The following is a 13727-nucleotide window of genomic DNA, read 5'->3' on the forward strand; positions in this document are numbered from 1 at the left end:
TAGTAATCTATAGAGTCTATTACAGCCTTTTATTTTCATTTGTTCTACTTTTTACAACTTTATCTTTTCTTGATAAAATCTTTTATCTTGACTTCAGAGATTTGAAGACTTTTTTCTTGAGTCTAAATTATATACACATGTAGCAATTTTTCTGCAGGTAACAAAGGACTTTCTGCTGACTTCTTCCATTTAAAGATAACAGTGGAACTTTGTGATATAAAAGGCTTCACATAGCTATTTACATAGAAGATTCTCTTGGGTCTCAATGGAAACAAGATTATCTAACTGACATCAAGGCTAAGCTGCCTAGGGGAAGGGACCAAAATGTTACATAAATCCAAAAAAGCACCCTCATGACCCTCCTCTGCAGAGACAGACTAAGCTTAAGTTAAAACCCGCCTACTTGCTGGCAGTAATCACAATAAAAAGCAAGGCTGGGGATCATGCAGTGCTCAATTTAACTTCACATGTTTGACTTTAGTAATCAACAGCATTATGTAGAAGGGTGCAGGGGCCAGGTTGGAGGTGAGGGGGCAGAGGTCCTTTTCCGAAAGTCTTTTCAAACATCCAAATGCAATTAAGAAAGAAAAAACTGAGAGGATTGACTTTATAAAAACTTATACTTAGAGGATGAACTTATGGTTCATCAGGAAGGAAGGGTTGAGGGAGGGATATATTGAGAGTTTGAGATTAACAAATACACACTGCTGTATTTAAATAGATAATCAACAAGGACCTACTGTATAGAACATGGAACTCGGCTCAATATCTTGTAAAACCTAATGGGAAAAGAATTTGAAAAAGAATAGATACATGTATATGTATAACTGAATCACTTTGCTGTACACCTGAAAATAACACAATATTGTTAATCAATGATACTCCAATATAAAATAAAAATTAAAAAAAACCGAGTTCAACAGGTTACCTAACAGATTAATTATTGTATACTTAGAACACAGAATTTAAAATAAATGTACAACCAGAAAAAATATTCAAATATGACAGACTAATTAAAAAGTAAAATGATATTTAACTGTATACAGTACCAAACTCCACAAATAAATCAAGACAAATAACAAAATGAAAAAAATTGCAAAATAAATGATAATAAAAGCATCAGTAGTCTTAAAAACACAGAGTTCCTATAAATAACAAAAAGACACATAATCAAGGACAAAAATGGACAAAATGTATGATGAGACAAATCACTATTAACTTTTCTATACTCATTTTCTGGAGAAGGCAATGGCACCCCACTCCAGTGCTCTGGCCTGGAAAATCCCATGGACAGAGGAGCCTGGTAGGCTGCAGTCCATGGGGTCCCTAAGAGTCGGACACGACTGAGTGACTTCACTTTCACTTTTCACTTTCATATATTGGAGAAGGAAATGGCAACCCACTCCAGTGTTCTTGCCTGGAGAATCCCAGAGGGGGCGGAGCCTGGTGGGCTGCCGTCTATGGGGTCGCACAGAGTCGGACACGACTGAAGCGACTTAGCAGCAGCAGCAGCAGCATACTCATTATCAGATACATATATATAAATGGTCAATACAAAAAATGTTTAACCTCACTAGTAATAAAAAATGCAAATGTTGAAGCAACAGTAACGTGAAAAATATTTTACCTGTCAAATTGGCAAAAATAAAAAATATGGTATCAAACAGGAAAACAGGTACTTCTTTGAAACAACCTTCCTGGAAGGGCCATTTGGTAAAAGTCTTTAAAATGTGCATTCTATTTTTAAGTATTTATGCAAAGTGAAGGCTTATGGATGTGTGCAAAAACTTAGCTACTTGTTCACGAAGGCTTTGTTTATAAAAGTGGTAAACTAGAAACAAGTTAAATGCCTAGCAACAGAGAAGAGTCTAGCCTGTGGTTCATGATAGAGTTTCATGCAGTCATTAAACACAATGGCACAGAATGACAGTCCTTAACCAGGGCTTATTCATCAAGTTCACCCATGGAACTTCAAAAAAAAACCATGGTGCCCACACCCAGAAATTCTGACTTTGTAGGTCTGAGTCTGTGTTATACTCTCAGTTGGAAACTACTGTTGTAGAATTAGATTTGGTGACACAGAAAACTCTCATTACATTGTGGAAAATAATTTTAGAAAAACAGATCACATTATTATAAATAGAAAAGTATATTCTCACCAAAGTGGGTATAGAAGAACATATCTCAACATAATAAAAGTCATTTATGATAAGCCACAGCCAATATAACACTCAATTGTGTAAAGTTGAGAGCGTCCCCACTAAATTCAGGAATAAGACAAGGATGTCCACTCTCACCATTGCTATTCAACATAATATTGGAAAGCCACAGCAATCAACAAGAAAGAGAAATAAAAGGTATTTAAATTGGAAGAGAAGAGGTAAAACTGTCACTGTGTGCAGAAGACATGATTCTCTATTCAGAAAACCATAAAGACTTTGTATACAAACTATTAGAACTAATAAATGAATCCAGTAAGGTAACTTCCCTAGTGGTCCAGTGGTTAGGACTCCACACTTCCACTATACAGGGCACAGGTTCCATCTTTGGTCAAGGGATGCACACATCCCTACTGTGCAGTGCAGTAAAAACAAAACAAACAAACAAAAAAACACCAAGGAATTCAGTAAAGTGGCAAGATATAAGATTAATATATTTAAATCTGCTGCATTGCTTTATACTAACAATGGAATATCAGAAAGAGAAAGCAAAAAAAAAAATTCCATTTAAAACTGCATCACGTTGGCACAATACTGAAAATCAATTATACTTCAGTAATACATGAATAAATAAATAAAACTGCATAAAAAAGAGACCTAGAAATAAGCTTAACCAAGGAAGTGAAAGGCCTGAAAACTATATGCTGAAAACTACAAAATACTGATAAAAGAAACTGAAGATGATTCAAAAAAACAGGAAGATATCCCATGCTCTTGAATTGGAAGAATTAATATTAAAATGGCCATGCTACTCAAAGCAATCTACAGATTAAATGCAATCCCTATCAAAATATTCATGACATTTTCCACAGAACTATAACAAATAACCCTAAAATTTATATGGAATCATGAAAGAACCAGAATTGCCAAAGCAGTCTTGAGGAAAAAGGATCAAGTTGAAGGCACAGCCCTTCCAGACCTCAGACTACACTACAAAGCTACAGTAATCAAAACAGCATGGTACCGGCATAAAAACAGACATACAGGACAATGCAACAGAATATAGAGCTCAGAAATAAACTCACACACCTATAGCAGATTAATCTCTAACCAAGGAGGTAAGAGTATACAAAGGAGAAAAGTCTCTTCAGCAAGTGGTATTGGGAAAGCTGGACAGTCTCATGTAAATCAATGAAATTAGAATATTTCTTCACACCACATATAAAAATAAACTAAAAAAAAAAAAAAACCTCAAAATGGTTTAAAGACCTAAATATAAGACATGACATCATAAAACTCCAGATGAGAACATAGGCAAATTGGACATAAATCACAGCAGCATTATCTTAGATTGGGCTCCCAAAACAAAAGAAATAAAAGCAAAAGTGATCCTACTCAAACTAAAAAGCTTTTTACACAGCAAAAGAAACCATCAACAAAACAAAAAGACAGTCTACTAAATGGAAGAAAATATTTGCAAACAATGCAATTGACAAGGGGTTAATATCCAAAATATACAACAGTGCATACACCTCAATATCAAAAGAGCAAACAACCCAATAAAAAGTTGGCAAAAGACCTAAACAGACATTTTTCCAAAGACGACATACAGACGACCAACAGGCACATGAAAGATGCTCAACATCACTAATTATCAGAGAAATGCAAATCAAAGCCACAGTGATGTATCACCTCATACTGGTCAAAGTGGCCATCATCAAAAAGTCCACAAATAATAAATGCTGAAGAGGGTGTGAAGAAAAGGGAATCCTCATACACTATTGGTGGGAATGTAAATTGGTGCATCCACTGTAGAAAACAGTACAGAGTTTCCTTAAAAAACTAACATAGCAGTGCTATTTACAATCGCCAAGACTTGGAAACAACTCAAGTGCCCATCAACAGACAACTGGTTTAAGAAGATGTGATGTATAAATACAGCAGAAGATTCAGTTCAGTTCAGTTCAATTTAGTCGCTCAGTCATGTCCGACTCTTTGCGACCCCATGAATTGCAGCACGCCAGGCCTCCCTGTCCATCACAAACTCCCGGAGTTTACTCAAACTCATGCCCATTGAGTCGGTGATGCCATCCAGCCATCTCATCCTCTGTTGTCCCCTTCTCCTCCTGCCCCCAATCCCTCCCAGCATCAGGGTCTTTTCCAATGAGTCAACTCTTTGAATGAGGTGGCCAAAGTATTGGAGTTTCAGCTTCACCATCATTCCTTCCAATGAACACTCAGGACTTATCTCCTTCAGGATGGACTGGTTGGATCTCCTTGCAGTCCAAGGGACTTTCAAGAGTCTTCTCCAACACCACAGTTCAAAAGCATCAATTTTTCGGCGCTCAGCTTTCTTCACAGTCCAACTGTCACATCCATACATGACCACTGGAAAAACCATAGCCTTGACCAGACAAACCTTTCTTGGCAAAGTAATGTCTCTGCTTTTTAATATGCTATCTAGGTTGGTCATAACTTTCCTTCCAAGGAGTAAGCGACTTTTAATTTCATGGCTGCAGTCACCATCTGCAGTGATTTTGGAGCCCAAAAAAATAAAGTCTGACACTGTTTCCACTGTCTCCCCATCTATTTCCCATGAGGTGATGGGACCAGCAGAAGATTACTCAGCCATAAATAAGAATGAAATATTGCCATTTGCAGAAACATGGACCTAGATAATATCATACTAACTGAAGTCAGACAGAGAAAGACAAATATTATGTGATATCATTTATGTGTAGAGTCTAAAAAACAATACAAATGAATGTATACACAAAACAGAAACAGATTCATAGACAAAGAAAACAAACTTATGGTTACCAAAGAGGAAAGGGGAAGGGAAGAGATAAATTAGCAGTAGGGGATTAACGGATACAAACTACTATGTATAAAAGAGATATCAACAAGGGCACAAGGAACTATATGCAATTATCTTACAATAACCTATAATGGAAAATAATCTGAAAAATATGTACATATAACTGAATCACTTGTGTTACATACCTGACACCAATAAAATATTGTAAATCAACTAGGCCTTCCTTTTCCTGTATTATGGCAAATTAGACATCCTCGGTGACTTGACTGAAGAAAATTTAAAAGCTAAATAGCATTAAAGAGGAAAATCTGCATATTCTTGAATAGAGAAAAGACCAGGCTATATACTTCAACATGTTATTGGTGTGTGTTGCATTCTCAGTCACGTCTGATTCTTTATGACCCCATGGACTGTAGCCTGCCAGGCTCCTCTGTCCACGGAATTTTTCAGGCAAGAATATTGGAGTGGGTTGCCAATTCCTCCTCCAGGGGATCTTCCTGACCCAGGGATCAAACCTGTGTCTCCTGCATCTCACACAATGGCAGGCAGGTTTTTTTACCACTAGCGCCACCTGGCAAGTGGTTATCTCTAAATGATGGAATTATTGCCTAGTTTTTTCTTTTTCCTATTTTTTACTTTTCCTCTGTGAATCCGTTTCTGTTTTGTATATACATTCATTTCTTTTTCCTTTTTGTCGTTTTATCCTGGCAATTGCTACAATTAATACATATGAATTCTTGTTAGGAAAATTAAACCTTCCCCTCTTATAAATCACAAGCTCATTTACAAAAGAAATGTCTGACAATCAAATAAGAGGTTCAATAATTCTAAACAATGCTTTATACATCTGTTCTTGGATGGAATCTTTCTCTTAGTTGTTTTAAATTCCCTGTCTATATTACATCTCTACCAAATTTCAACTATTCCAAAGTTTATACGTGATTATAAAAGAAGATTCATTTCAAGAAAGCCAACACTAACTGAAAGGCAACCTTTGTGCACTGCAGCAGCTCTCATCTTTTAGATGGCCCAGGCCAGGAAATCTGACAACAGCAAACATAGTCCAGGCTGTGCTGTGCTGTGTTTAGTCGCTCAGTCATGTCCAACTCTTTGCAACCCCATGGACTGTAGCCAGACAGGCTCCTCTGTCCATGGGGATTCTCCAGGCAAAAATACAGGAGTGAGTTGCCATGCCCTCCTCCAGGGGATCTTACCAACCCAGGGATCGAACCTAGTCTCCCACACTACAGGCAGAGGCTTTACCACTGAGTCACCAGGGAAGCCCAAGAATCCTGGATTGGGTAGCCTATCCCTTCTCCAGGGGAACTTCCCGACCTAGGAATTGAACTAGGGTCTCCTGCAATGCAGGTGGACTCCTTACCAACTGAATAGTCCAGGCTATACAAAGACAAAGCTAAATCCCAGTATGTAATAAGCAGGAAGACTAAGCAAAGGAAAAATATCTTACCTCTCCATTTCTAGGTGGATCCTCCATAGCTGTTGCCTCCTCAAGCAGACTGATGCTTGATGAAATGTTTGCATTGAGTTTCCCTAGTGATGCTGCCTCCAGCAGCTCATTCATTTTCTTCCTGGTTTCCTCCTTTGTTATGGCCAGTTCTCTCTTTAGGATCTCTACATGATGCCAATGCTGCCATTCTGTAAAATGGTGTTGGAGAACTTGTTTCCGGTTATACTCAGCGGCCAGTTGTTGTTTTCTAAGCAACAAAGCACTTCCATTAAAAAAGAAGCCATTTACTGCTTTTAGTTGATCACATAAATAAAACACAAGTCCAAAGGAGTTCTAGAAATGCTACATCATAGCTCCAGTTTGTTCTTTTATATAAGCTCAAAGGAGTCATTTTATAAAATTCCCCAGTGCAAAGGTTGTACTCAAAGAAGGCCCTGGCACCTCACGGCACTGCCTCAGGAGAAAGGGACTGTTCCATTCTGTCACACCACAAAGACTTACTAAGCTTTTTTATTACCATAACATAGTTTCTGAGAGCTTCTGGAGGGGAAGGAGCAGAAAGAATAGGTATTCGGGTAACTGCTTGAAAAAAATATGAATGCATGAGGGAGATATTCAACTATACTTGCAAATCTAAGGAAGACAGGTTTGGGAGAAAGAGAAAGGGATGAAACTTAACAAGTGAATTGCCAATAATTAGTTAAGTATAAGACATAAAAATCAACATGAACTTATAAGGGTGGACCTTGGGGAAGGACTTGGTCAGGAAAAGGATCTCTGAAGAGAAGGACTCGTTTACCAAAGCCATCAACTGCATGAATGAAGGACTCCCTTGTGCAGACACTTGTTAACACTAGAAGTATGTGAAGGGAATACACAAGGCACTTGCTCCCACAGAGCTCACTCACAGTCTAGTAGGGGGTCTGGTTCACTCTCTTCCTAAGGAAGAGCTAGCTCCTTTTGATTTCTGAAAACTTCATGATGTTAGGGGACATGACTGAGTGGAGTTGGGAACTGCCAGCTACATTTCCCTCTAAAGGGGCTCTCAATTTGGAGACATTTTGGTGATAGTCAGGTGACAATTCAAGCATACAGGTCTCTGAGATCAGTCTATAAGTGGATGATTATTGTCTCCGAAGAAGGGAGCTATAGAGCTTGGAACTTATGTCACAACCACGGTCCATTTTGAGATTTAAAATCTAATATTGTTTAGATACCTACTTAATTTTACCTTGTAAAGGTGACTTGAATAAGTTCTCTACAACACTATTTGCACATCCATTTCTGTTAAACATATATAACACTTAACCCTCCTCGTGGACTTTTTAGGGTCATATAAAAAAAGTCTTCATGTTTTAAGCCAATGAGTCAGAAGAACATTTCTACAGTTCTTAAATGCTTAAAGTGACTTTTAAACCTTCTGTGATTGACACCTACACTAAGAAAAATGTGTTACACCATGACTTCAATATAAGCTTATGTGTGTATGAAACAAAGTATATATAATTGAAACAAAAGTTTCCTCAAAGGATATTTACCCTTACTACCAGAGATACTCTAATGTTTCTTTTCTAATCTATTCTATTTTTTAAAAAACATAACTTGTCTAGAAGCGGATTTTAGGAACCATAAATGAGTTAAAACCCTTAGTTTGAAAGACTACTCGAGAGTCACAGAATTTAACATATGTCAGAGGAGTTGGGTGAAATAACCAATTAGTGAGAGTAATGTTGATTGAAATAATAGAATTTAGGATAAATGCTAACAGCAATTCTGTCAACAGCATATTTCATTATATATAATTGTTTCTTTCTAATGCAATGATAGATAAAAAATACTTGGTGATTGACTGATGGTTTTATAGTAAAAATACAATATGGTAATAAACATTTATATATAACATTTTACTTTGATAGAAAAAAAGAAAGGCTCTGAGACTGAATGACCTTGAAATAAAAATTTAAAAAAAATATAAGACTAATAAATTGGGTAGCAATGCAGGTAAGAACACAGCTCAAAAAATTTCAATGTCTAAATAATAAAACACCCTATGGCATTTTACTCGAGTGGAAATCATAAATTTCCACAGGCTAGAAGATGTATGTGCTCTGTCTAATTAATGTAAAATTTGATTTACTCAATCTGGGCATGAAGGAGAAGTGTGAAGTTTACCTGATATGTTAATTTCATGTTTTTATAGCATAAACAGCTAAAAGCTGCACTGGGCTCTTGACTGTCAAGGAGGGGGGTTATTTGGATAGTATGAAAAGGCAAAGAGAAAAATACTTCTGGAAATATAACAAAAGACTAAAGAGTTAAAAAAAAAGTGGGTTGAAAATCCATGTTTATTACAGTGTTTAGAGCTTTCCCTATAGTGATAGTGCAGGGATTGGAGGATGTACTTGGGTTTGTAGGAATGGTAGGAACACAGAAGCTAGGGGTCCAGAGACAAGGCTGCTTCTGCTCTTGCTCCCTTGTGGTTCCCTTCAGCAGAGTGATACTTCTGCAGACAAGTCCATTTTTATACTTTTAAAATGATGATACTAAAGGCATAAATATTTCTGAAACTGAAAAATCACTTAAATTTATTAAAAGCTCAGTCAGATGTGATTTACTTGGGCATGCTAACCCAAAGAAATGGTTCCACAGTTTCCAAATACACATAAAATGAAAGTCCTTTATGGATCCTGTCCCAATATGTTTCCAAGGTGAAATCAGGGAATTTCTGACAAGAGTATATAAATTGATCATTATAATTATATAATAAATGCAAAGAAAGGCTGTCTCTAAAGAACTAAGTATATAAAATGTAATAGGTCCAAATAGAAATTTAAATATGAACCAGGCTGCTCAGAATCAACACCTCAAATGCTACGTAGCTGTTGATCTAAAACACAGTAGTCAGAAGAACACTAAGTAGATAGGGGACCCTGGGCAAGCAACTGAAAGTGTCTCAGATTCCTCTTCAAAAGTGGTATCACTCTAACAACAACAAGCCCTATACTGCCCATTGCACAGGAGTCTGTTTTTAAAGATGTAATTAAATTTTAAAAAGAACCTGAAAATATAGAACAAATGCATGTGTAAGGTAACAGCACTATCTAAGGACAAGACTATTAGATATCTAAAAAGTGAGTGTCTTGAATTTTTTAAAAGGAAGTAAGAGATGATAAATAAATAACCATATGCTAGTGATCCGATACAGAGTGCTGAAATCTGATGCAGAACACAAAAATAGCAATGATGCAAACAGCTACATTTGGGATAAGCGGGTTCAGCAGGAACAGGAATACATAAGCTAATGCATTCCGAAATGCATCAGGTAGCCCCCTCCAGGGAAAACATGGAAGATAACACAGTTCTGCTTTAAAGAGATTTAAAGTGAGCCAGCCAAGGCAAGTCTGGCTGGTTCTCCTGCCTCTCTGGCAGACATACTAGGAACTTTACCAGCTTCGGATGCCACACAATTTCTAGTCTCTCAAATGGATACTGAGATGAACATGAAGGGAAGGGCAGTGGGCCATGATTAACAGAGATGCTTCATAAATGATTGCGCTATGCTGCTGCTGCTGCTAAGTCGCTTCAGTCGTGTCTCTATGCGACCCCATAGACAGAAGCCCACCAGGCTCCCCCATCCCTGGGATTCTCCAGGCAAGAATACTGGAGTGGGTTGCCATTTCCTTCTCCAGATTGCCCTATAGCACGCTGAAATCAGGAGTGTCAGAAATGGGGAATACCTGGCAGTCTCTTGTCAGTTCTGCCTCCCCACCCCTAGCTAGCCTGGCGGGTTCACCCCAGCCTGTTCCCACACAAGCTGAGCATATACTGGCTTACCAGTTTTCCCCTAAACTGAAAAATGCTCTCTTCTACTTAGTCGTGATCTGTCTCTCTCAAAAGATGGGACCCAAGAGTTCTTATTTTTAAAAAACTGCTTGGGGGATTGTAATGGATGATAGCCAAGTTTACGTCACTCCTAAGTTTTTTTTATCTTTTTGTGCCTTCTGTTGCAATTATTTTTAGCACTTGGGTAAATTTTTAACTTCCCCACTTAGATTGAAAACTCCTAAAAGGCAAGAATGTTCAATGTTCTTTTTAGTTCCTCTACTTAAGAAAAAGTCTAGTATACAGTAAGCATCAGTAAAGCTGACCAAGTGAATGAATACATGCTATCAGACAGAACAAATGAATGAGTGAATGAATAAATGTCATGGTTTGAAGGATGACAAAGGGCCTGCCACTGTACCCCTCAATCATTTTGGGCACTGTTTCCAGACACTGCCTATTAAAGTGTAAGTTTCCTAGGAGGGATAACATCAAATTGAGGAGTACAGAGACAGAGTATGAGGGGCTAGAGGGACAAAGGGAAGAGATGAAAGCCTGGTCCAGGAAAGGCCCAAAGCACTTGTTCAAGAGAAGGCAGGGTTAAGGATACTGTGGAGATTAGTAAGGGAAGGACAGAGATGCTTCCCAGGAAAGAACTGAGGAGTCAGGAAAGTAGGCTCAGGAAGGGTGGGGAGAGGATGTTGAAAACAAGCCCTGCTTCTTCCGTGTGTCTGGGCTAGCTGTAAACGGAAGGAATATGGTGGAGAGGAGGAATGGAAGATCTGGAGCCAACTTTCAAAAGCGAACATGCTAAAGAAATTAAGTCCAATACCATCACGGCCAAGGGTCTAACTTAGTATTGTGTGCCACCATTTCGTTGTATTACCTGAGTGTCTAAATCCCTAGTTAAGAGTTTGGGAATATCTGTCAATGTTCCAATTGTATTACAATATTGTACTGACATTCTATATACACCAAAACTACTTTTAAAAGAAAAAAGATAGACAAAAATTCCCATTAGGGAATTTCTAAGAAAATTTAGAAAATAAGCCTTTAGAAAAAGGTGTATCTTTCAGGAGAAATACATGGATGAGTGAGACTCTGAGCACAGGCTCAGTAAGAAAAGAAGGTGGCTAAATCAGGAATGAGAAGAGACAGATTTGTTGTTGCTCCAGAGAGAAAGTGGGAAGAACAGAAAGGAAAGAAGGCAGAGAAAGAAGCCCCAAATGCTGGGCCCCGCAAGGGGGACAGGCCAGTAAGAGGAAAGCCCAAGTGGCAAAAGAAAATGTGGATTCAAGAGCTGGAGCCTAAGGACACAGTTGACATCTGAGAAACAGACACAACATATGATTTTCATGTCCAGGTGAATGGGCTGAAGAACCAACGATGTCCTGTCAATCTGATAAGAGTTTAATTTCTATAATGAGTAACCCATGTACAATAAATGTACTCTATCCTTTGATCTATTTAGGGAAAAAATGCTTGAAAATGTATGGAGTTAAATTACAAAAGAGGAAGCAACCAAGTTCTTCATTACCACTGACTCACCTATTATTCATCAATTATGTGTTTAGTGTTCACAGAGAAGCTGGGAGAAGCTCTGACGAGCATGGCAAAGGGGATCCTGGCTCTCCTGACACCCTTAGTCCCACTGACACTTCTTGGCTTCCGCTTGTAGTAGCTACCTTTGAGCTTTTTTCTTCACCTCTAATATCCCAACCTTCTTTGCGCAAAATCACCCAAAAATTTCCTGAAACAATCTCTAGAATGAAGAACAACATGCAGAGAGCCAGGGATTTGTAGGAAAGCAACATGAAGGACAGTGTGGCTCCTTTTCTGTGTTTCTAGCTTGACTTGCTATTTGTTAATTACTGCTCTTGTTTCACATCTACAACCATCTAGAGTCAACGGCAATATACCTGAAAAACATGACTGTCTGAGGGAGCCATCACCTAGATTTTCTTTAGGTAGAAGCAGCACAGTATAGGAAAAAGCACCTGACTCAGCATCAAAAGGACCAGGCTCTAGTCTTGGGTGGGCTACTTGAAGCTTTATGACCTTGACAGAGTTGTTCATCCTTTCTGTGCCTTACTTTTGCAATCTGTAAAAGGAGGGGCTGGATCAGATACTCCTTGAGGCATCTTCCTACTCTAAGAGTTTCGTTTATAGTAAAAAAAAATAATATATATTATAAGTTAAATATTTTCTAACTCTGACAGTTTAAAAAAAATGTAGTATCCGTTCTGAGCATTTAAAAATAGACACTTGAAAATAATTCACAGATATGAGACAAGAAGTTCTAAGATCTTTAAAAAAAATTGGCACATAATGCTATTATGAAATCCCCATTTAGTGCTTTTATATTTAAATAGCTTAATTGGAATGGAATCTCAAGTTCTTCACATTTGTCTTCTAGAGGTTTCTTCTTCTGGCATATAAATTCCATAGACCACTCTGAACTTTAACATCTTAGTTTCCACTCCTGTTATGCCCTCAAATCAGGATGTTTCCCCTTTGCAACACCTCTAATTTCCTTCCCTTTTTTATCCAACAAATCCACCCAATTCTTTGGTCAATCACTGGGTCCTCCAAATTTAGAAGTAAATTGTAAAATGCTCCTCCCCCATACTGAAGATATTCCCTCAGCATACTGTAGGAAAGGAAAATTGTCTAAGTCACCATCCTGCTTAAAAACCTTCAGGAATTCACCTTTATTTACCAAAGAATGCCTAAACTCCTTGACTTACCATTTAAGGCCTTTCATAGGTTGATGAACTTGACAACCACATGCTTGATGATTTCCAGCCACATTTCATGCCATCATCTCACTCCCTACTTCTACCTAGGAACATCCCACTAGCTGCATGCAGAATCCAACTTAAGACTCATCTTCTTGATAAAGCCCTTCCTGATATTCTGTAGGAGCCTCTTCAATTACTTCCCTCTAATAGGTTCTCAACAGCCAAAGGAGATACATTACAAAGTATATAATGCTAGTCCACACCTGTATTATTTCTAGATTTCATCTTCCCCACAAAACTGAGTTCTTAGAGGACAAGGGGTCATGTGTCAGGCTCCTATGTACCGACCCCAAGGCCTGATGCTGTCACGAGGATGCACAACTCCAGCAAGGATACTCCCTTCTATCAATACATGATGATGCTTTCACATACCATTCATCCAATTTTCCACTCAGAATGAACAACAGAATCACTGATTGAGAAGTGATTAAACCTAAGACCATGAACAGCTCCCTCCAACTTTCCTCACCAATAAACAAATGGTTCCTTCCACATCTATGATTTTGGTTTAAGAATGCAAAGTTGAGCTTGGAAATCAAAAGAAGAAAATGTATTTAAAGTTGATAGAGCAAAAGAAAGTTTTCTTTGAGGACAAATTCGGTGTCATTCACAAGTCTAAGAGGGAACTGATATAAAGGTGTCAAAAACCTCTAAATAAG

At 38.0% G+C, this 13727-nt stretch overlaps 1 protein-coding gene across 5 annotated transcripts in view; it reads right to left on the reverse strand.

The window, feature by feature from the left end:
- Positions 1–13727, reverse strand: part of CCDC191 (coiled-coil domain containing 191) — a 94771-nt gene that overhangs the window by 42694 nt on the left and 38350 nt on the right. For all 5 annotated transcript variants that reach the window (XR_010664280.1, XM_065943652.1, XM_065943653.1 and 2 more), the window contains exon 9: positions 6446–6692. Coding sequence is in view for 4 of the 5 variants with exons in the window: in XM_065943652.1 (XP_065799724.1) it covers positions 6446–6692 (247 nt within the window). In the remaining variant the exon portion in view is untranslated. The remainder of the gene's footprint in view (positions 1–6445; positions 6693–13727) is intronic.

Source organism: Muntiacus reevesi, chromosome 8, assembly GCF_963930625.1.
Source record: "Muntiacus reevesi chromosome 8, mMunRee1.1, whole genome shotgun sequence".
In the NCBI taxonomy this organism is placed as follows: Eukaryota; Metazoa; Chordata; class Mammalia; order Artiodactyla; family Cervidae; genus Muntiacus; species Muntiacus reevesi.